General features: G+C 41.3%; 1 protein-coding gene across 1 annotated transcript in view; it reads right to left on the reverse strand.

Annotated features, from left to right (window-relative positions):
* CFAP43 (cilia and flagella associated protein 43) overlaps nucleotides 1-16993 on the reverse strand; it is an 80026-nt gene extending 63033 nt beyond the window's left edge. Inside the window, exons 1-9 of the mRNA XM_054983084.1 lie at nucleotides 16916-16993; nucleotides 15918-16171; nucleotides 12320-12416; nucleotides 10846-11013; nucleotides 10367-10517; nucleotides 8388-8547; nucleotides 4734-4787; nucleotides 3255-3334; nucleotides 1303-1434 (exon numbers count right to left, since the gene is read on the reverse strand). Coding sequence (XP_054839059.1) covers nucleotides 1303-1434; nucleotides 3255-3334; nucleotides 4734-4787; nucleotides 8388-8547; nucleotides 10367-10517; nucleotides 10846-11013; nucleotides 12320-12416; nucleotides 15918-16171; nucleotides 16916-16980 — 1161 coding nt within the window. The 5' untranslated portion in view covers nucleotides 16981-16993. The remainder of the gene's footprint in view (nucleotides 1-1302; nucleotides 1435-3254; nucleotides 3335-4733; nucleotides 4788-8387; nucleotides 8548-10366; nucleotides 10518-10845; nucleotides 11014-12319; nucleotides 12417-15917; nucleotides 16172-16915) is intronic.
* Nucleotides 16994-21703: the final 4710 nt, after the last annotated feature.

A 21703-nucleotide genomic window follows, 5' to 3' on the forward strand; every position in this document is an offset into this window, starting at 1 on the left:
TTTATTACATATTCTTGTTTCAACAATATACACCCAGCTTTTTTGTTGTCTTCAAACATTGACTATATTTTTACTGAAAGTATAGCATCAGCCTGTATAAATGTACAATTCTTTGTGAATACACCTAACAACCTGAAAACTGGCTGTCTCCTACATTAATTACTTCATTTTGTGGTACAAACTGCTCTGTACAATGAAGAAATTGATGTGGCTATTTCATTGCAATGACTAAGACAGAAAGTAGGATGAACCTGAAAACAGCATTTTCCCAACAAGTTCAGTCCAGGTCAGATTTTCAACTATTTCAGATGCATTATCAAACAGCCTATCTTCTTTATCATTGTTTTCATTGGGAATCTTGAATGTTTGCATAGTTGTCTAGAGGCAACTAACAGTGCAGTCTAGGGCTGCCAGGTCCCCTGGTGAGGGTAGGCTTTCTCCTGCTTCCAGCCTCTGCCCCCCACTGCTACTCACCAGGACAGTGGGCAGAAAAGGCCCGTGGAATGGGCCCGGGAGGCAAAAAACCTCTCAGGCCAGCAGGCACGCTCCCATTGGTGCAATGATGTCATTTTCTTAAATGATGTCATTGTGCCTGGCGGTGGGCATGCTCCCACGCTTCAGCCCCTGTGAAGCATGGGAGCATGCCCACCATTGGGTATGATGATGTCACTCCAGAAGTGATGTCATTGCACCCAGCTGGAACACATGCGTGATTTGCATGCAAGCGAAGAAGACTCCGCCAGGGCACCCCCATCCCACCTCCCACTGGGAAGGTAAGGGGACCTGGCAATCCTAGTGCAGTCTTAAGTAGAATTACACCCTTAAGTAGAGTTACACCCTTTGAAGTCATTGTAAATCTGGATTAATGCTTAATTACTATTTTATGAGTTTGAGCCTAAAAAAAAGGCAGAAATACTACTGCTACTGGAATACAAATACTGAAATGTTTCTGTGTACTACTGTAATAGTATGATTTATTACGTGGAAAATAAATTTGTTTGGGGCTGTTATACACTTCTTTGATTTTACTAGAGCTGATGACCATAGTTTATTTTAGATATATAAATTAATTTAGTGAATTTTGTACACAAGTTTTCACTGGCATTTCTTAAAACAGAAATTAAAATCAGGAGGAACTCAGCCAACCAGCACCATCAATTCCCACTTTTCTGAGTTTCCACATAATTAAACTGAACATGGGAGACCCCATCTTGTGCAGATTATGGGTTTAGTCTGTGATGCATGAAGTATTCTAATAAATAGGAATCTCCGTTAACATTATTTATGCCTTGCACAACATACTTTTTCTGTTTCAACTAATAAGTAAGTGTAGTCCGGGGAGAAGATAAGATTTGTTATGGGTTCCTCCAGTTCCAGGCAATCTTCTGTCTGAAAATGTGTGCCTTTGACTTGATACCAACGGACAACACCATCCTAGGCAACAAAAACATGAAATGCACAATTAGCATGGCACCATTCGTTGCAATTAATTGTCTTACAATGACTCTAAGAACTTCAAAAAACATTTGAGTCAATTCTAGGATACTGGGGTGGGACTCCTAAACTGAGGTCTTGCTTGGACATTGAAATAAAACAAATCAAGGGGTGGAAATAAATTCTGACTTCGTAACACAGGACCCCCTTGTTCCTGTCAAATTGTTATACTTGAAATCCAATCCAGACAGATGTGAAGAATATTATGTCTATGTGAACTTGCTTTATGGATTACATCTTTGAAAATCATGGCTTCTGTATTCTCCCAAAGAATAAAAAAGATAATTCCCCACATCACGTAGTGTATTTTGCAGAACAAATCAGCCACTAGGAACCATTTACTGCAACACTGGATACGCCTGTTACAGAAACTCTGTTTCTTTATTGCAGCCCATTCTGTCCAACATTTAATATGACCTTCTCAAGGGCAAACATGATGTGACAAGGGAGAGACAGTTGTTTTTCCTGCTCCTGTCTAAAATAGAGAATGCAGGGGGATCTATTTTTTATAGTAAAATGTGTGCATTGGTAAGGGAAGCTGAACATACTCCCTGCATTAGCTTGCCACACTTCATCACTTGAAGCACTTGTTCTCCCTGCCAGTTCCTACATCAGAAGTGAAAGATGCTGGGGTCAAAAGCATTTGACGTGATGGTATGTGAGAAGGTAAGGCAGGGAAGGTTCAGATTTCCTCACATGTCTATTTTGTTCTAAAAAGTAGAAAGTGTTTAAAATATGAACAGGGCACACATATGAATAACAAATATGGCTGCCCTCTCACATCTGCTTTAATCCTCATTCACCTTGTTAGTATGCCCTTCTAAATGGAGATATTTGAGGTCATTTTCATACTGCACTACAGCAGGTTGCCTTGTTTACTATTTGCAAGGCAATACCTTTGAAGACTACTTAGAAACTTCAAATAATACACAATTGTCAAAGTTATTGAGAACATATCCCACCAGTCTTAAAAGAACTATACTAGATGCCAGTTTGTTTCTGGGCACAATTCAAAGTTCTGGTTCTTATGTCAAAATGCCCTGAATGGCCTGGGACACAGGAACTTGAAGTACTACCGTTTCCTATATTGCCTACCAATTAGGTTTACGTCCATACAGTGAGGATTTGCTGTTTCCCTGTCATTGCTGCCATGAATGAGATTCCCCTGCAAGTCTTTCTAAGTTGCCCACTTGTAAGATTATAATTGCATTTTTCTTACTTCTTGTCTTTGTTTGTGGTACATTTTAATTTAAATAATATGAGGCAATGGAACAGGGACATTTAGTATGGCAAGTTCAACCTTTGGAATTAAAACTAAGTGACTATCTGGTATTTTCAGCTTTATCAATAGGTCACTGTATAGTTGGCATTCTATGAATGAAGAAGTGTTTCCTATTTTTAAATATTTACAGCAGTTTACGGTTCCCAGAATTCTTGGGATCTTGGTCCTTAGGACTTATACAAGTGATGGCTTTAGAGCAGTTCTCTCCAAAGTGTTTTCTCTCAAATGAGCTGGTCCACAGATTGAATCAGGAATTGAATAGCCAGGGCTCAGAAGTGCCAGGGCCCAAGTGTTTTTGAAAACCAATTTTTAGTCTATAAAAAGGAATTCTGTAACATAAAGATGGCAGGTGGTATCAGCAGCACCTCTCTGATACTTTTGCTTCCCAAACACCCCGGGCTCCCAGGCTAGTCAGAAGGAATCTGCTTGGCAGGTTATTTATAGTGACAATACTATGATCTACTGAATGGTGCCTCACATTTCCAGCTGCATACAGTCCATCCTTGTATAGTGCCATAGCCAATAGGACCACATTTTGAACCTCTTTTCGTCCATAATCTAAGAAAAGAAACAACAGCAACTGATATTTGGTTTCCAAATGAACCATGGCTAACCAAGATTCCTCATACAGGCCAACAACTTTCTATATAAAATTTGGATTTGTTTATCATGGATAAAAAAGCTTCTCCAGACATTTTTAAAGAGACCTGAACTGGATTTTGTTCAAAACAATAAACTGCACATTGTATTTTTCCCTGAAGGTCCCCAGGAGTGATAACGGAAATAAAGAATGCAGCACACCTTGAGGAGAAAGGATTGCTATTGTCTTCTGCATGCTCTTGAAACTGGAACCCTGAGGGTCAAACTACACGTTACAATTTTTGTGGGTCCATCACTGGTTGGGTAGCCAAGGTGTGATATGAGAGTTCTCTGTTTCCCAGGCATGTGCAGACCTATCTGGATTAGGAGCACAATGTGCAGGGAGAGGGTTTTTTGACCTTCTGTCCTGTGCCATTTTTTTGGAGCTGAAATGGCTCTGAGGAGGAGCTGCTGCTTAACCCATTGGGAAAACATCAGTGCACATTGCTTCCATGGCAACTAGCAGCTACCCAGGGCCAGTTTAGATCAGGAAGGAAGTAGGGAGGCTTAAAGCTCTTCTGCATGCAAACCAATTCGAATTTGGTCCTGCACGCATGTGAAGCACAAAACTTCTAAAACATGTCTGTCCACCTGACCCAAGGACAGACTCTGAAAAAGTACATGTACAGCTTAGCCCCCCGAGCTCAGCCAGAAACAAAAAGAGGAAGCAAGGCTAGGGGTGGGGTTCAGCTTTTGCTCCATCCACTACAAACTAAATGAAAGAGGAAGTCTCAGTTGGTCACAAAATAAGTAAAAATTAACAATGGGAACAGAAATATTTAAATCAGTTACCAAATCCTGCCATGTTTTGTCTGGTTTGCTTTTTGGCTAATTTTTTTTACTATGTTTATATTAAGTGTATCAGAGGATAATATTACTCATACTATCTACAGATACATACCTGCTTCAAACCCATCAGGATCTGGTACCTTTGATGAGATCATTTTAGTCCCCCTGTTTGAATCCCCATTGTCCTGAAGCTGATGAGGGAGGAATGGGAAGAGCAAAAGGGGGCCGTCCAATTTTTCATTGCCTCCTCCAGTTCCGAACAACTGTTCCCCTACTCTCTTGCTTCCCTGACAAATATATGTGTGTGCAAACACACATTCTCTTTTGATTATAGGGAAGGGGAGCATTGCTCCTTTCTGTGGTGTTATCATTCAGTTCTACGTATTACCCAGCTACAGAGTTACCCAGCTACTAACATCTATGCATGCATCTACGATCATGTTTTCTAACAAAGAGCAATAAATGTGAAGAATGTTATTATCAATGCTGTTTGCAAAGTCAATTAATAATTATATATAAAAAGTAATACCTTCAGAATTTGCACAAAAGCGAGACATTGACCGAAAAGTTGCATGTAGTTTTGCTGGAAAAGAAGTGAGACCATTTCAGCTATGGCCTATACAATTACTAGCATCTTCATTAGGGACAGATGTTCTCCAAATTAAAAGAAATAAATGCTTCATTTTACATTATTCTACACACAGATGTAATTAATATGTAGAAGAGCGAGATTCAGATCTAGTAGCACCTTAAAGACCAACAGAACTGTATCATCTGTGTGGATTTGGTAGGGCAGAAGAATAATCTTGTGAAAGAACCAATTCTTCTGCCAGACTGAGAGTGTTTTGAAAGGTTAACAATATTGCTGGAGGAGTTGTTTCAGCCTTCAGCATGTAAGATGAAAGTTTCTTGTCTGTTTCTCCAGGGAGATGAGTTGTGAACTGTAGATGGTTTGCTTTACTTTGCAAAAATCCTGGTAAATTGGTTGATGCTTTATAGAAATGTCCAGTTCAGCAAATATGTTTCTGTTTGCAGTACAAGATACTAATAAGATGTTTAAGCAGTTTATTGCAGAAAATGTGGCATACATTTTCTCCAGTTTGAAGGATACGTGGTTTTGTAGTGGATTTTTAATTCTTGGTTATTATATTAGGTATAATATTCAGTCTTTTGCATTTGGTAAGAAAAGTGATAACAGTTTGAACCTGCGCAAGTTTTTTGTATGGTTGATGGTGCCTTGCATGAAGATGGTCTCAGAGGGGTAGCCATGATGGTCAGAGGTAGCAGAGCAAGATTCAGGTCCAGTAGTTGGTCTTTAAGGTGCTACTAGACGAATCTTGCTCTTCTACTAAAGACCAACATGGCTACCCATGTGAAATTAATATGTACAGTGTGAAATCTAAATTTGTTGATTAAAAAAAAGCTTACGTGGGGTTCGCCTTATACATAGTGGTGTACATGGTTTGGGACTGTATGCCCCTGCTATTTCACATAGGAAGTAATGTGTGATCCTGGCATGTGTATATATAGAAGTGCATGTGTTTGATCTAACTGCCACTTTCTTTCCACTCAGAGTTGGTCATTAAAAAAATCAGTTCAACAGAAGAAATACCAACATCACAATTATGCCCTGCTGCATGACGAACACGAAAACTGTATGAAAGTATTTATTGGGATACACAAGATACTATAATTTACAGAAAATAAGCATAGACAAAAAATGTTCAAACAGTGCAGATGATTCTTAGGAGCCTAAGGACACAGGATAAGGTTGTGGGTTCAGTTTCTCACGTATTAACACAATATAACATTGGAATACCTGATGTTTTTGTTTGATGGAAATTAACATTGCCAGATAATAAGAAAATATAACTACCAGCCATTTAGAAAAACATATTTTAACCACATCATTCCAATTATGATTGCCGTTTCAGTCTTTGTGGGCAGAAAGGAGACAGAGATTAATGATGCTTAAAAACCCACTCAGGTAAATCCAGGAACAGACTGCAACAGTGTATTTAAAATAAAAGGACTGTATTTTGGAAGCAAATGGGTGAAACCTTTGTTTTGGCATGCATATCCTCTGTTTAATTGTTTATAATAACAGCTAATCAATGTGCTGTACCAGAGAACTTGTAGTTTCTCTCAACATAGGGGCACAATATAGAAGGAAGACTTAGTATAGCCCAGGCTAACCCAATCTTGTTAGACCTTGGAAGCTAAGCAGGATTGGCTCTGGTTAGTACTTGGATAAGAGATTGCCAAGGAAGCAGGGCCGGTGCCAGAGTTTCTGGCGCCTGTGGCCACACATGCACCACGGACTGTGTGATGACGGCATTGTGCGATGACGTCATCACGCAGCGCAGGATAGCTGGGGCGGCACGTGGAAGCTGCTCCGTGCTCCGCACGCCGCCCCAGCAGCAGCCTGACAGCTTCTGCGCCCGGCTGGGGTGTGTGGGGGCAGAGGAGCACGCAGCGGAGCTGGTGTGGCTGGCTGCAGCTGCTGCTGCAGCTAGCCAGCCCCGTGCCGCCGCTGCCGCCGCTGCCACATGCCCCAGCTGGGTGCAGAAGCCGCAAGCCGCTGCTGGGGTGGCGCGCGGAGGCTGCTCCGTGCTCCGCACGCTGCCCCAGCAGCAGCCTGACGGCTTCTGTGCCCGGCTGGGATGTGTGGGGGCGGAGGAGCGCGCAGCAGAGCTGGCGTGGCTGGCTGCAGCTGCTGCTGCAGCCATCCAGCCCCATGCCGCTGCCGCCACATGCCCCAGCCGAGCGCAGAAGCTGCAAGCTGCTGCTGGGGCGGCGCGCAGAGGCTGCTCCGTGCTCTGCACGCCGCCCCAGCAGTGGCTCACGGCTTCTGCACCCAGCTGGGGTGTGGCGGCGGTGGCAGCGGCAGCTACAGCCCAGTCACACCAGCTCCGCTGTGCGCGCCTCCGCCCCCTGACACCCCCTCCAGCGCCTCTCCAGTGCCCTTGCACCTGAGGCCACCGCCTACCTGGCCTCAATGGGTGCACCGGCCCTGCAAGGAAGTCTAGGGTTACTATGTAGGGGCAGGCAATGGCAAACCACCTCTAAACATCTCTTCCCTTGAAAACCCCATGAGGTTGCCATAAGTCAGCTGAAACTTGATAATAAAAATCAACAGCCAGCATGGGATGCAGTTTAACAATCTATTAGAGTCTTGGTAGGTATGAGAGACTTCAGTTGCTTTCATTCAGCATTTCTTCTCTGCTTTGGGTACCAAACTGCAACACTTTTTTAAAAACATGTATGAGATTATGGTCTACAGGTTCCCAGATGTCCTTTCCTCACCCTCCATATGCTCAATCCTAAACCTGCCTGTGATGCCCACTCCCTCCCACCCACCCTCTGCTACCATAGCTACTTACCAGGGTTCAGTGAGTGCCACAGATGTCAGCAGAGAAGCCCCAGGGCAACGCTTGAAAGAGCAGGCCACAGGACTGACGGGCACAACAGCAGTGCTGCTGCCCACTCTGATGGGGCAGCACTAAGAGGAGCTGTGCCCTGGGATGCTGTAGATGGCCCATGGCAGAAGCCCTGCCCACCCGGTCCAGCTGAGTACTCAGGGGAAGAGTGGCCAGCCCAACATGTGAGAGCCCTGAATGGCCTGGCTTTTGCACCTGTATGGGTGTAGCAGTGGTTGTTAGGGCGGGGCGGGGGAGAGGCCTCCTGGGAGGAACTGAAAGATGAGGCCAAGACCAGCCCCTGAATAAAGCAGGCAAGGGAGATGGCCAGCAGGACAGAGGAGGCTGAGGGTAAATTTCTGTGTGATAGAGGAAACTCCCATGCAATAGCACTCCTTGCTTCTGGAGGCAGCTGAGACATGGCTGAGGCCAGTCAAAGAGGTGGGCTGGGTGGAGCAACCATGAACCTACAACCCATTGTAAAGGCCAATCACTTGCACTATACAATGTAACTCAACAACAGTTCTTCCTGGTTTGTGTTCCTATAGGGCTGGGGAAGGATGTATGGGCAGTATGACACACCCTTAACCTTAGCAACCCCCCACACTGCCCTTCTTGGGAAAGAGCACAATCCAAGTATTTTATCAAGTGGGCTGGACAGGAAGGTGCACATTATCCACAGTCCCATCCATCCTCCATAAATGGTCCAATCTCAATGAAGCACAAAAACTTTTGGACAATCATTGCTTGCATTGGTTTCTCACCTTTAGCATCTGGTGAAAGTTTCTGATAGACGGTAATAGCCTTGAATGTGTCTGCACCAATTTTCAAAAAATATCCCTCTTCACAGCCCATGTATAGGTCAGAGGTTGGAGTCCAGCAGTGGACAGTAGGATGAACTGTAGGCTGAGTATCATCTTTAGGCTTCATTAAAACACACACACACTTTTCAGTTACAAAAGTCAATCATGATGGTGTGTATTATATACGAGTAACTGAATGAGCCCAAGATGGTATAGCTTGAATGTATAACAAACTTTGTATATTCCAGATCTGTTGCAGGGTCTGGTACCTGAGTTTGTGTCCCTGTTAGGTGGTCCACTGCTGCTGGTGGAAAGTTGTTCTATGTTAGGAGACTGCTTGTAAGCAAGGAAAGTCCTGCCACCCAAGAGAGGTACCATTATCCAGGATAGGCTGCAGATGATGTTTAACTCAAGCAACATGGTCATAGTACCTAATAACATCAGCTATTCATCAGGCTCATTCACTTGCTCATCCTCCAATGAAATATATGCCATCAAGCATCAACAGCACCCTTTTCCTCTCTACTTCCTTTTCTATTGTAGCATTTATTATTTGTATTATCATGCTCTTACTACATTGTCTCCTATTTTTGTAATCTATTATCTGCATTGTTATGGCCTGTGATATGTTATATGATTATTTATTTACTTTATTTATAGTCTGCCTTTCACACTGCAACTTAGTAAGTCAATACAATCTATAGGAAGCAGCTAACAGCAATGTAATAGAAGTTAGATTACAGCAATTTGAAACAATATTTTTGTTGTATTATTTTCTAATTTTGTAATCCTAGTCTTATAAGCATTGTTTATTGGATGTCTTATGCTACCTGAAAGCACATTTTTGTTTTATAATACGCTTTGTAGCTCAGTGAGAAAGGTGGGTCATAAACAAAGTAAATAAATAAATGAATGAATACATTGGACAAACAGGTCACTTGCTCCTCACCCACATTAGTGAACTAATTATTCTTGACTGGATCTTACTTTAAACTGACCTCTTCTTGTAACATCTCTTCCTCACCCCTTCTTTCTGCTGTAAATATAAAAGTAGTGACCTAATGGATGTACACAGTTCAATGCATCTGATGAAGTGAACTCTAATTCCTGAAAACTTATGCTGAAATAAATTTTGTTAGTTTTTAAGGTGCCACAGGACTCCTATTTTGTTTTGCTGCAACAGACTAACACAGCTACTCTTTTGGAATTAACATTTAGAATTGGAATCACATGATCAGGCCAAGAACAGGAGCATTTCCAGTTCTAAACAAAGCACTAAGAGCAACCTAGAACATGGGTGAGCAAATATTTTGACCTGACGTGGGTGGCCATGCTGTGAAATGATGGAAACTGCTGCCTCCAGTGGGCACAAATCCAGCTGTGACTTTGTTTGTTGCTCTTCGTGGCTTTTATAACCTCCCAAACCACAGTATCCACCACAACATCTAGCAAATCAATGCTTCTGACAAATTGTTAAGCTTGACAACCATATTAAACACTGCTAAGACTCATATATGACCCACAAGCTGTAATTTGTCCACCTCTGGCTAAGAAGGTCAGTATAAATACCTTTAAAACTTTTCCAACTGGAGGTGGTTGATCTGCATAATTGGGCCAAAGTAAAAATGCTGGCAATTATAGTGGCCATTCACAAGTTTCCTTTAGCCTTTTTCCCCACTTGAAGTTATTATTGCTTATTAATAAATTCCTCTCCTAACACAACAACAGCATGTACAAAAAAGAGGAAGATTAAAATGCTTGAGAAAAGAACTTCTGCATTACCTTTTCAAGGCTAGCTGGCATTGTCTGCAACTACCACATTTTGCTAGAAAAAATGCTTTGTTTAACTCCTCAAGTTATAAATGTTACTGACCAATATCAGTGCTAGAAGAATGGCGCAACCCACCACTACACGCAGTTATACACACAACAGAACTTACTTTAAATGTTTCTGTTTCATCCCCTACCAAACCAGCAACAGCTGAAAGAGGCAACAGAGGACCAAAATAAGTATCACGAACACTGAGACAGGAGAAAAAGTTATTCGGCTCATTCATTGTAGATCCATCTTGAGCAGGGAGAGTGACTGGCCTGTAGCAATCAAAGAAACATTCTATCAGCAGGAGAAAAGTTTTTTTAAAACATGGTTAAAAATTGTAACTGGACAGTATGTTTTCCAAGAGAGCTGACTGGTTTTAAATCTATGTTTTTGCAATATGAGAAGGATAGCACAGGTACATTTTCTAACTGGGATCATGGCTTGAGTAACTGATATGCATAACTCCCTGATCTGTGGATTCTTCTCAGAAAACATGCTCTACCATTCATACATAACAAAAGACACTTTTGTGGGCAGAGAAATTAATCTCTCAGTGTCAGGAATATGAAACAGCTATGTCTCTGTAATGACCTTACTTACTTTGATTTCAAAAGATGTTCATTGTCGGTTCTTTCAATATTCCAGACAGTAACAGAGGTCCCACTATGCAAGCACAACTGGTGCCAGCTCATGGGATTAAAACTCATTGCAGTCACTTCGACTCCAGGCTGTGACTGACTGCACAAAAGGATTTTTTTGCTCCAGTCCCTAATCAAAGATGAAAGAAAATATTCAGTCAATCTGTTTATTTTGTTAGTTTATATCCCATCTCCCACTAAGATCACGTCACAATAAATAAATTACACAATGCAATCTACAAACAAACCAAAGCCAACAAATAAAGGGAGGCAGTATGATGCAGAGACTAGGGTGTCAGACTAGGATCTAGGAGATGCAGGTAGGCAACTGAAGTGTGCTGGGTAACCATTCTTTCTTGGCCCTAACTTATAAATAGGTACCTAAAATAACACCTGCTAAAAACACTGAAAGAAGCAAAAACGAAAGAAAGATCAACCTATCCTGCTTCTACTGCCTCTTGGAACTGGTAGGCTTTAGATTACTTTCAAAAAGTTGAACTGATATACCAAATTAGACTTGATGGCATCCTCATGTCCTCCATGGGGATACCACGGCAATTTTAAAGTGATTTTAAAATGCCACGAAAGCCCAGTTAGACATGCAATGTGGCTGGCTGAGCTGCACTTGTCCCCTACAACATACTGTTTCAAGTGATGAAACAGCTTTAGGGGGGAATCAGGATCAGACCCTCACAGTATTTTTTTAAATTACTTTAAAATAGAGGCAGCATCCGCATGGCAGACACAAATATGCCATCACATCTAGTTTGACCTTTAGGCACAAACTATTTTCAGAGCCTTAAGGCCATAATAGCTTAATAACAGTCTAACAGGGCAATATTCTATGCAGAGCTACTTTAGTTTAAATGCATGGAAATCAGTGGGCTTAAACCAGAGTAACTTTGCATAAGATTGCACTGTCAGACTGTCCTTTTCAGCTACGGTTCTGCAGAGAACTATATTGTAAATATAATGCTGTTGTGAACCAGACATTCTCTGTATGAGAAGAAAGCAGAAAGCAAAGAAGTAATATTTTAGCTGAGATGTCAAATTAATTAAACCAAGCAGAGGTGAATTTGCCCTTTAATTTACCAGGAAAGCTCCTGATGGATAACTGCCCTAGAGAGCCACCAGTGGCCAAAAAGAAGCCAAGCCAAACCCTAGTTACTCTGGCAGTGCCACATGCTGCTTGACTTGGGCCTAGCTAATGGTGCAGGAGGAGGGAATAGGCAAACGTATGCCTATTGCCACCATTGTTGGCTGGGGCCAAGCCAAGTGGCCCCTCTGGAACCACCAGTACACAAAGGCAGCTTCACTTGCTACCTGGGCCATTTTAACTTCCCAATTAGTCCCTGAAGCCAAGCTAGGGAACCACCTATAAGCAATACAAAGGAATATAGAACTCCCTGTATTAAAACAATGTGTCTAACACTTACCATATTGAAAGAGAAAATTCTGGGACTGAGGAGTAACTGGCCAGGTAAGAACCTGTATAGCTCAATGCAAGCAAGGAATAGTCCAGGCTGGCTTGCCCTAAAATATAAAAGAGTAATGGCTTTAGATCCCAGTAGGCTTTGTGCCACACAGCTGTTTTATTCTATTCCTTCATTCCATTCCTGTTTTGCTCCTTCTTTTCTGAGTAATAGGAAGTATCACTTTCTGTGGAACGCTATGGTGGCTCTACAGAAAGATCAGTGAGATTTTTACATGCCATGAAGGCACGGATAAGAGGCAGCAAGGGGACCATGCAACTTTGCCCCATAGCCAACAAAATTAGAAGCTTGACTGCTCCTGTCTAGCCTCTTCCTAAGGCAGGTATCTGCTCAGTTTGATTTCAGAAATGGAACATTCCTGTGCCTCTTGTCGCTATCTCATGTAATTGTGACAACACTTTGTAACAGGCCCCGTTCAAGAGAATGCACCTATGCAGAACATACCTATGCATGTTTACGTGGCTTTGAGTGGCTTTGTTACGTTTGAGTGGCTTTGTTAAAGCATTCTCAGAATTGCAGTCTTACATAATGTACTTTAGTCAAACGGATGCTTATAAAATGTCTTAATTAACAAGGACAACTTACGTTTGAGCATGTTATAACATTCTACCCAAGTTGCATTACCAATCTGTTAAGACCACAATCTTCGTGTTTTCATGAACTCAAGAGTAAATGGGAAAATGATGGGTGTGAAGGAGTGTTACAGCAAAAGCCAAAGCACATTTTCTTAAAGGCCACTTTCTTCCTAGTAAGTGCACTGCACTGCAGCATTATCAGATTTAATAGTCCTGATTGTATGATCATTTTTGCTATAATTTGACATATGTATTTTTTCTTTTGGTTATTAACTTTGTCAATAAACACCAATAAATAAGCACTTGTACAGCCTTCATAGCTCCATACCTGTCTATGTTTATAATGCTTGTGAAGATCTTTTTATTTAAAGTGATAAAGTTAATTTCTGTTATTTGTGTTCTGACTTGTATGCCTCCCCTTATTTTAGCATATCTTACATACTAACCCATACTAACTCTTTGATCTTAAATATTTGTGCTGGTATAACTGGCTGCTATCCAGTTATGTTCTATTTAGCCTAAAAACCTTCCACAAAATCCTTTCAAAACTCTCTTCAGGTTTTTCTCACTGTTGAGAACAAATATTCATATCAAGGATCCATAAGGGGATGTCAGCCACACGCAATCCCATCCCTATCTCAATCCCCAACAAGCCTCTGATCTTTAGCCTTTTTATAGGCAGCAGTCTATTTCTACCTAAAGTATACTACAGAGGAAATGGAAGACCTAGACCACTCACCCTCTGCAGCCACTCTAGGACTTCAGTTTCTCCTCAAGCTGTGGTATACCAGAGAGCCCACCTTCCAAACCTGCTATTTCTTTCAGGAGGTTAGACAGATTCATGGAGTCCATCAATAACTACTAGTCATGATCACCAAAAAGAACCTCATATTCAGAGGCAGTAAATCTTTGGATGCCCTTGCTGGGAAGCAACATCAGGGAAAGACCTTGGCCTCTTTGTCCTCCAGAGCAACTGAGTGGTCACTGTGTCAAAAATAGACTAGATGGACCACTGGCCTGATCCAGCTTTTCTTGTGATCCTATGTACAGTCTTTCCAGACATAAAATGTTATTATCAGAGCCAATGGAAGATTCCAAATGCCCCACATCTCCTTTTTATGTACACAGTAGGCAGTATTGTTGAAGGAATGCTCTGATGTCCACGGACTACTGGCTCATTCTCTTCTGTTTTGCAGCCAACAGACTAGTTGCTGGTCAAAATATAAGATTTGCCATATTTCTACATTTACTCTAGAGGGATTTTATTCCTGACTCCCAGCTCTCACACAAGTGTTTTTCCAATCTTCAGATGACATGGATAACTTCTATAAATACCTTTGATTGCCCTTGCCCATTGTCTTGGTGTCTTCATTCCCCCTGCTGAACACTCCATCACCTGTTAATGGCATCATTCTCCTCATGGGACCTGGTCTGGAGAGACCACAAACTTCCCCTGTAGGTTTCCATGGGAGATGCTTTGAAGATGGCTGAATGATATGCTTGGACTATTCATCATTCCTTCCCTATGTATCCACCTGCCAATAGGGTAGCTATTTGCTAAAGAGGAACTGAATACCCATCTGCATGGATCACTGGAGTATCATAGTTATGAGTCTCCTACCGGATGCATCACAGTCCTTCATATAATTGAAGGGACTGTTTTGTATTTATGTCTTTGAAGTTCTGCTTTGTATGTGTGTGGTGGAACATGGCAATGTCATGGAGATGTGTTGGCATCATTGTGTACAGATTGGTTCTTTTCACATACAGCACTGCCAGCATATGTACAGCAGATGTTAACAGTGTTGCCATGTGTTCCAGTGTGTTTCTGTGTTCTCAGTTCCTTAAAATAATGATATTTTTGTCATTTCTCTGCTAGGAGAGCGTAAGTATACTGTGGTATAGTGGTGAGAGTGTCCAACTAGGATCTGGGAGACCTGAGTTCAAATCCCCACTCTGCCATGGAAGCTTGCTGGGTGACCTTGGGCTAGTCACAAACTCTCAACCTAATTCTACCTCAAAGAGTTGTCGTAAGGATAAAATGGAGGACAATGATATAAACTGCTTTGGGTCCCCACTGAGCAGAAAGATGAGGTACAACTTAAGTAAGTAAATAAATAAAACAAAAGGTGGTATCCTAAAACTATGTTGGCATCAGTGGGACACCTATAGCAGGACCTTAGAACAGGCCTGCGTGTGTGTGTGTGTGTGTGTGTGTGTGTGTGTGTGTGTGTGTGTGTGTGTGTGAAAGCTGGTAAGACAGAAGGTGTTCCATTAAGTAAGCTTGACCAAAGTTGTTTAAAGCTTAAAAACAGCATTTTCAATTGTGCTCAGAAACAGAGAAGATAAAACAGATGTTTTAGCAGTGTTGTAATCTGCTCCATTCAGCCACCTCCTGAAATTAAAGAAGTGGACATCTTTTGAACTAAACTGAATTTTATAGCCTTCAAAGTTAGTCCCACAAGGAATGTATTAAAATAGTCCGGCCTGGAAATTATCCAACCATGTATCTTGATGGGGGCATTTGCTACTGATTCTTCTGAAAACTGAACATGAATCTTGTGGCATTTTAAGACCTAACAATTATTAATGATTTCACAGACTACAGCCCACCGTATCAGACCTCCTCCTTTTTCCATGTTGACTGAGGCCCATACCACAAAACTACCAGGAACTTCTGTTTAGGAACTTCTGTTCCTTTACTTTGATTCCCCTGTCCTCTTATCATTCTTGAGTCTCTTTAACTATGTAGCTATTAACTTATTTAAAGAGTTAACATATGCGGGGCCAAGATCTGTTGGCTGTTTAAGGAGTAAAGCAATTTAGGAAGGTGTATCTTGATCCTTTGCTAAGTTGATCTTGAAAATTTTAATGTCATATCACTTTTGCTAAACCCCCTAAAACAGCTTTTTATTTCAAGACTGATCAGATTAAACATGGCTTAGGAGGGACACCCTCAGATCTACCTTTTATTTTGGCCCGTTTTGTTAGCGCTGGAAAGTTGTAGACATAGATTATGGGTTTCAGTTGCCTGTTTGAAAAAGTTATTATTCCCTGGTTCCCATTCACTGCAAAGGCTCCTATGCTTCCATTTGGACACCGTAACACTGCTCTCTCCTTTGTTTCAAAGTTGATAAAAATAATATAGTTCCCACAAGGATAACAGATAGTCCTGTTGTTCACAAAGCCAAGTTTTCTGTTGGTGAATCCCTGCACCCACCTTGGGAGAAAAAAAGGAAAGTTAGGATTATATGATATTTTAAAAGAAAACAGTAACTTTTCACCAAGGAGAACTGGGTTGTATAAAAGTTTTCACTAAGTATAAAAGTATACAAGTTTTCACTGAGAAAATATTTATCTCTGTTTTCCATTTTAGGCAAAGAGAGGGAGCCATCTCTGAATGTATCTGCATTCATAAAGAAAATGTAATGCTGAAAGGATGATGTCTGATTTCTGCAATGCCCCAATGAGCCATACTGACTTTAAACTGATCAGGGCAAAGGCACAAAGGTGTGCTCTTATATGGGTGGGGAGAAGCTGGAAGGGATTCAGGGACGAGACTTTGGGTTAGGAAAAAAAGTGTATCCTTTAGGATTTCCAGGTCCAGTTTGGAAAGTTCCAGGAGATTTTGGGGATGGAGCCTGGAGAGGGGTGGGGTTTGGGGAGTGGAGGGATCTCAGCAGGGTATAACACCATACTAGAGTCTACCCCAAAGCTGCCATTTTCTCCAGAGGAACTGATCTCTGTGCCCTGGAGATCAGCTGTAATACCAGAGCTCCAGTTACCACCTGGAGGCTGGCAACCCTAGTATCCTTTATAGACCACCTTTGTGGAGAGGGATGTGCTTGACCCTCCCGGACTACAAAGGCGTGGGCTCCCGTGGCTTGTTGAGAAGCAGCCACTTAGAAGGCGTTTTCCAGAAATAGCGAGAAGCATCCCAGCCACTCCACCCTTCCCTCTGCACCTCACTTCCAGCTCTGCTTTGTGCATGGCCGATGCCGGACGGCGGGAGCTTTTTGCGGGCTCCATTGCTGTAGCAACCTCGCCGGGTCTTCCTGAAGCTGTTTGCGGCTGTTTACCTCCGTCTCTTAGCAACAACTGACAATCCTTCCATTGGCTAAACCGACGTTCCCGTCTCTTTTCTGCCCAACCACTTCCGTTTATGTTAGCTACTTGCTTGGCACGGATTGGCTACAGGCTCGAGGGCTGTGTGAGAAAGGCGGGTTTAATTAAAATACCAAGGCTACTCCGTAGAGAGCAACTTTTGATTTCTTCCTAGGTTCGTCCTGTACAAAAGTGCTGCGTTACAGTCTCAGTTTACAGTATCTTTTCCTTACTGACGAAAGCAGGGCTTGCACATTTGCAACCATTCCCCTAGAGCCAGTGTTTTACAACCTTATGTTTCCCCTGGAGGAATCCCTAAATGAATTAATTACATTAATTTTTCAACTCCCAAGGATGAAAACCTTTACAGGCCAGAAAAAGTTGACAGCAGGGAGCACAATTCAATTACTGCTAAATTATTGTCAAGAAAAATTTTGTCTAAAGAGCTGCTTTCTCTCTCTCAGCAACCATTGTAACAAAAAAGTGAAGTATTTGTCCTGTCTTTTTTGTATTACCTACTTTTAAAAAAAATATCAAATCAAAATAAAGTTTACTTAAACATCAAACTAATAAAGTTCCCATCCAAAATCAATATAAGGTTTACTTTCAGTGTGATATGTGGGCTTCTCTAATTTTGCGCAAATGTTGAATTATTGGCTGATTTCTTTCAGAATCCTTGACAATGTCCTCCATATCCCTAGTTGGGAAACACTACTCTAGGAGAATCTGAGGTAGTGCCTGACTAGCAGTGCAATCCTAAACAGAGTTACACCATCTTAATACCATTGACATCAATGGACTTAGAACTGCTTAGAAAATCACTGTAAACCAGAAACAAAACTTAAAAGCAGGGTGGGGGAGAATCAACCTCAGACAGTTGAACAGAAAATGAGCCCTGTGATTTTTATTGCACGTTTGTAAACAAAAGGCATATATGAAACTGACCATCTTTATTTTGGTTCTGACTGTTTTGCTGGCATTTTCATAAATTATGCAAAGAACGTGTCTCTTCTGTGGGCCGTAAAGAAGCACAGATGTGGAATAGAGGCATTTCAAAATAACATGTACAGAGTAATAATCTCCTTTTGCATGTGATGTTTGTATTTTCTTACATGTGTGTACTGACAAATGCAGACAACTAGAATGTGTGCCTGATTATCTAAATGCTGCTTTCTGCTTTCCACCTTGCAGCATCCATATAAAAGACCCGAGAGAGGTAAGTCGCTGCTTCCATTTTCATAGATGCAGAGAAGTTAGCCGTGTTAGTCTGTGGTAGCAAAATCAAAAAGAGTCCAGTAGCACCTTTAAGACTAACCAATTTTATTTTAGCATAAGCTTTCGAGAATCAAGTTCTCTTCGTCAGGCATCTGACGAAGAGAACTTGATTCTCGAAAGCTTATGCTAAAATAAAATTGGTTAGTCTTAAAGGTGCTACTGGACTCTTTTTGATTTTGCTTCCATTTTGACATGCACATTTATTTCTTCTTTGTTGTGCACTGCCTGCACATCTTATTTTCATACTACTTCTTTCTTGCCTGCTTCTCTGAGTCTTGAAAATTTTGTTATTCTTATTATCTTTTGGCTGCTGACTATGTCCATTAGAGAAGCAATTAAAGTTAGCCTCTGATGTTCAGAATTGTTTTTTGTTGCTCTTTATTGTTTGAGTCCATGTTTATAATTTCCTTAGTTACACTGTTGTTTTCCTCCTTTGGGAACATTTTATTGAAAGAGTTTAAACATTCTAAATTAATACGTACATCAATAAATAAAATCTTTGACTCATCATAAGATTGTTCAATGGGTAGGAATGGAACTGATGTCACATGTTAGATGGAAAACTGCCACAAAGTGGTGCAGTTGGTGTAAGTAATTTAGGCTGCAATCCTAAAAACACTTTCCTGGGAGTTAGCTCCATTATATAAAATGGGTCTTATTTTGAGAAGACTTGGTAAGCGTTCTTCTTTTAGGCTTCAATTTCTGCCATTAAAAAAAACCCCTCACTGCAAGTAGAAACTAGTAAGGCGGGCAGGGGCATAGGCCAGAACATCTACTTAAGGCTATCTTTTAAAAAAAAATGGAGAGTATTTTTCATACAGAAGAGCATTAAAAATGTGATGCACATCTGTGCAGCTTGAAGTTGTTCTGTACATCTCAAGATTCTACCTGTTTTGCTTTTGTAGCATGCACAGGTCACTCCTAACTAATTTAAATGTGCCTCTTGCAGGACAGAATAATGACAACTGTGTGCTTATATACTGCTCTTTTGGACAGATTAATGCCCCACTTGGAGCAGTGAACAAAGTTAACGTTATCCCCACAATACAGCTGGAGAGCTGGGACTGAGAGTTGCTCACCCAAGATTACCTGCTGAGTTCATGGCAGTAGCGCGATTCAAACCAGCAGAGTGCTGATTCACAGTCCAACCACTTACTTGTATGACTTTGTACATTTCCAGTGTCTCTGGATGTGTGTGATCGACGCTCTGGCCTGATTTAAATGTGAGGCTGGCAGGGCAAAAGAGCTGGTGTGGGACTGCACAGCACAAGGTCCTGCAACCTATGCAAAGCAATTATTAGTTTTGCATGTCAGGGATCTGTAGCCCTCACTTCTATTCTGCTGATGTGCAAACTAAGCATGCAGAGCTGCTTTTGCACAGATATCAGCAGTTTTAAAAAGATCTTGAGTTCTGGCTGAGTCTCATGGGAAAAATCTTTGTACCACCAGTCTCATGTTTAACTGGGCTGACACATGTTGTAACACAGACTTAACCCAAGGCAAAGAAGCTTCAGTTATAAGTGAGCGCGAGATATGACAATATCTATGCTGTTTACTTGCAGTACAATCCTATGATGAGTTATTCCAGTGTAAATCCGTTGATTTCAATGGGCTTAGTCTGAAGTAACTCACTATAGGATTGCACTGTTGGCATGCAGATGGGAAACTTACAGTGCAATCCTAAACAAAATTGCAGCCTTCTAAATAAATTTAAGTCAACGGGCAAGGAAGGGTGTAACTCTGTTTAGGTTTGCATTATTTGTTTACAGTTTCCATCATGGTTGGGGGGGGTAGTGGTGGTTTGAGCATGATTTGGTTTGCAAGAGCCTTAATTTTTTTTTAAAATAACAACCAGAATCTAATTTTGCCTCACTTTCACCTCTCAAGATATAAACTTCATATAAATAGCTTATAAAGCAAAACACTCACCTGACTGAAAGATGGCAGCTTGTACTACATAATCTGCCTGTTTTGAACCTTCTTAACTGTGTACATTGTACGCTGTTAATATTTTCTTTCTTCCTTGTGAAATTAGATATCTGCAGCATACAGGCAGAATTTATATTTCTTTCTGCCTTGATCATAGCTTGAGCCAGGCATGCATAGACTGATGTCTTTTGTCACTGAAAGGACTTGTTAAACAGCTGCTTAAATCTCATCCCATTACTCTTTTCTTTCATGGGCCACCATGCCATGGGATAAAGTTGGCTGACTTAAAAAAAACAGCTTAGGTAAATAATAAACTGGTAATACAGTCTGTGGAGCACCACACTGAGTGTAGGCATTGAAGTGCTCTTAAGCAGGTGATGAAAATATGAAGTGCCCTTTACACATTGAAGCCTCCTTGAAGTCATGAAGTACAGGCAGGTACAGTCAAATGTCATTCAGTCTTCCATGCTCACCCCCAAGCATTTTCACCTCCCTCTCTATAACATATTGGTTCACACATGTACTATCACATCCTGCACTCTCATACTCCACCCTCAAGTCATCTTAAACCTTGTCAGAGGTGTTAGAGGCAACAGGAAACAATCCCAAGATTATAGCACCAGACAGGCACACAACAGAGCAGTCCCTTAAAGGCAACAACATCTTGGACTTCTGATCAGAAGATCACGTCCTTATCCAAGACTGGTTGTGCTCTTTTCGCATGGGTTCTATGGGGCTAATTTAGAAACTAAACTTGCAACACATGTAAGAAAATTTCTTTACACCAAAACTTTCAACAATCAGAACAATACAACTATTTTTTAAATCAAACTCATAGATGCACCAAAAAAAGAAACTTGCAGCCAACAATGTCTTTAAGTTCAGTCAAGTAACTGGTTGTCTTTGAAACCACTCAGGGTAAGCAAGGTCCAACTTTTCAGATCCTACCAAGTGCTAGATAGTTGCCACTGTCCTCCTTCCTGATTATGTAGCAACTGGAGCTCAGGTTTCTTTCCTCAACTTGGGAATTACAGCCTTGCAAGAATAATATGATTCCAGTAATAATATCAAACTAAATATAACATACATACATCACTTTAGTCATTATGGTTCACGTACAATGTGTTTCTGATTATCTTATTCAAGGTGATAAGAGCTTATAAAATGTTATCAAGCTCCCCAGCAACCAGCCTCTTCCACAGCTGCCTGGGTCCAGATAGTGACTCCACCCAACAGGGCTAAACCAATTAGCTCATGGGGGTTTCATTCTCCCCTGCTAAATTACTGTCGTCTCGACAGCATTTTTCAAAATTAAGACTTATAAAGTTAGGTTATTATTGGTTTAAGATTGAAATTTCTTGAGACTGCTGAAAAACTTAGGACATAGTCATTTAACTTAGTGGGTTTGGTTCTGTCTGTTTGAGAGCTAGGGGGTTTGGCACTG

The sequence above is a fragment of the Eublepharis macularius genome, chromosome 6, assembly GCF_028583425.1.
Source record: "Eublepharis macularius isolate TG4126 chromosome 6, MPM_Emac_v1.0, whole genome shotgun sequence".
Taxonomy (NCBI): Eukaryota; Metazoa; Chordata; class Lepidosauria; order Squamata; family Eublepharidae; genus Eublepharis; species Eublepharis macularius.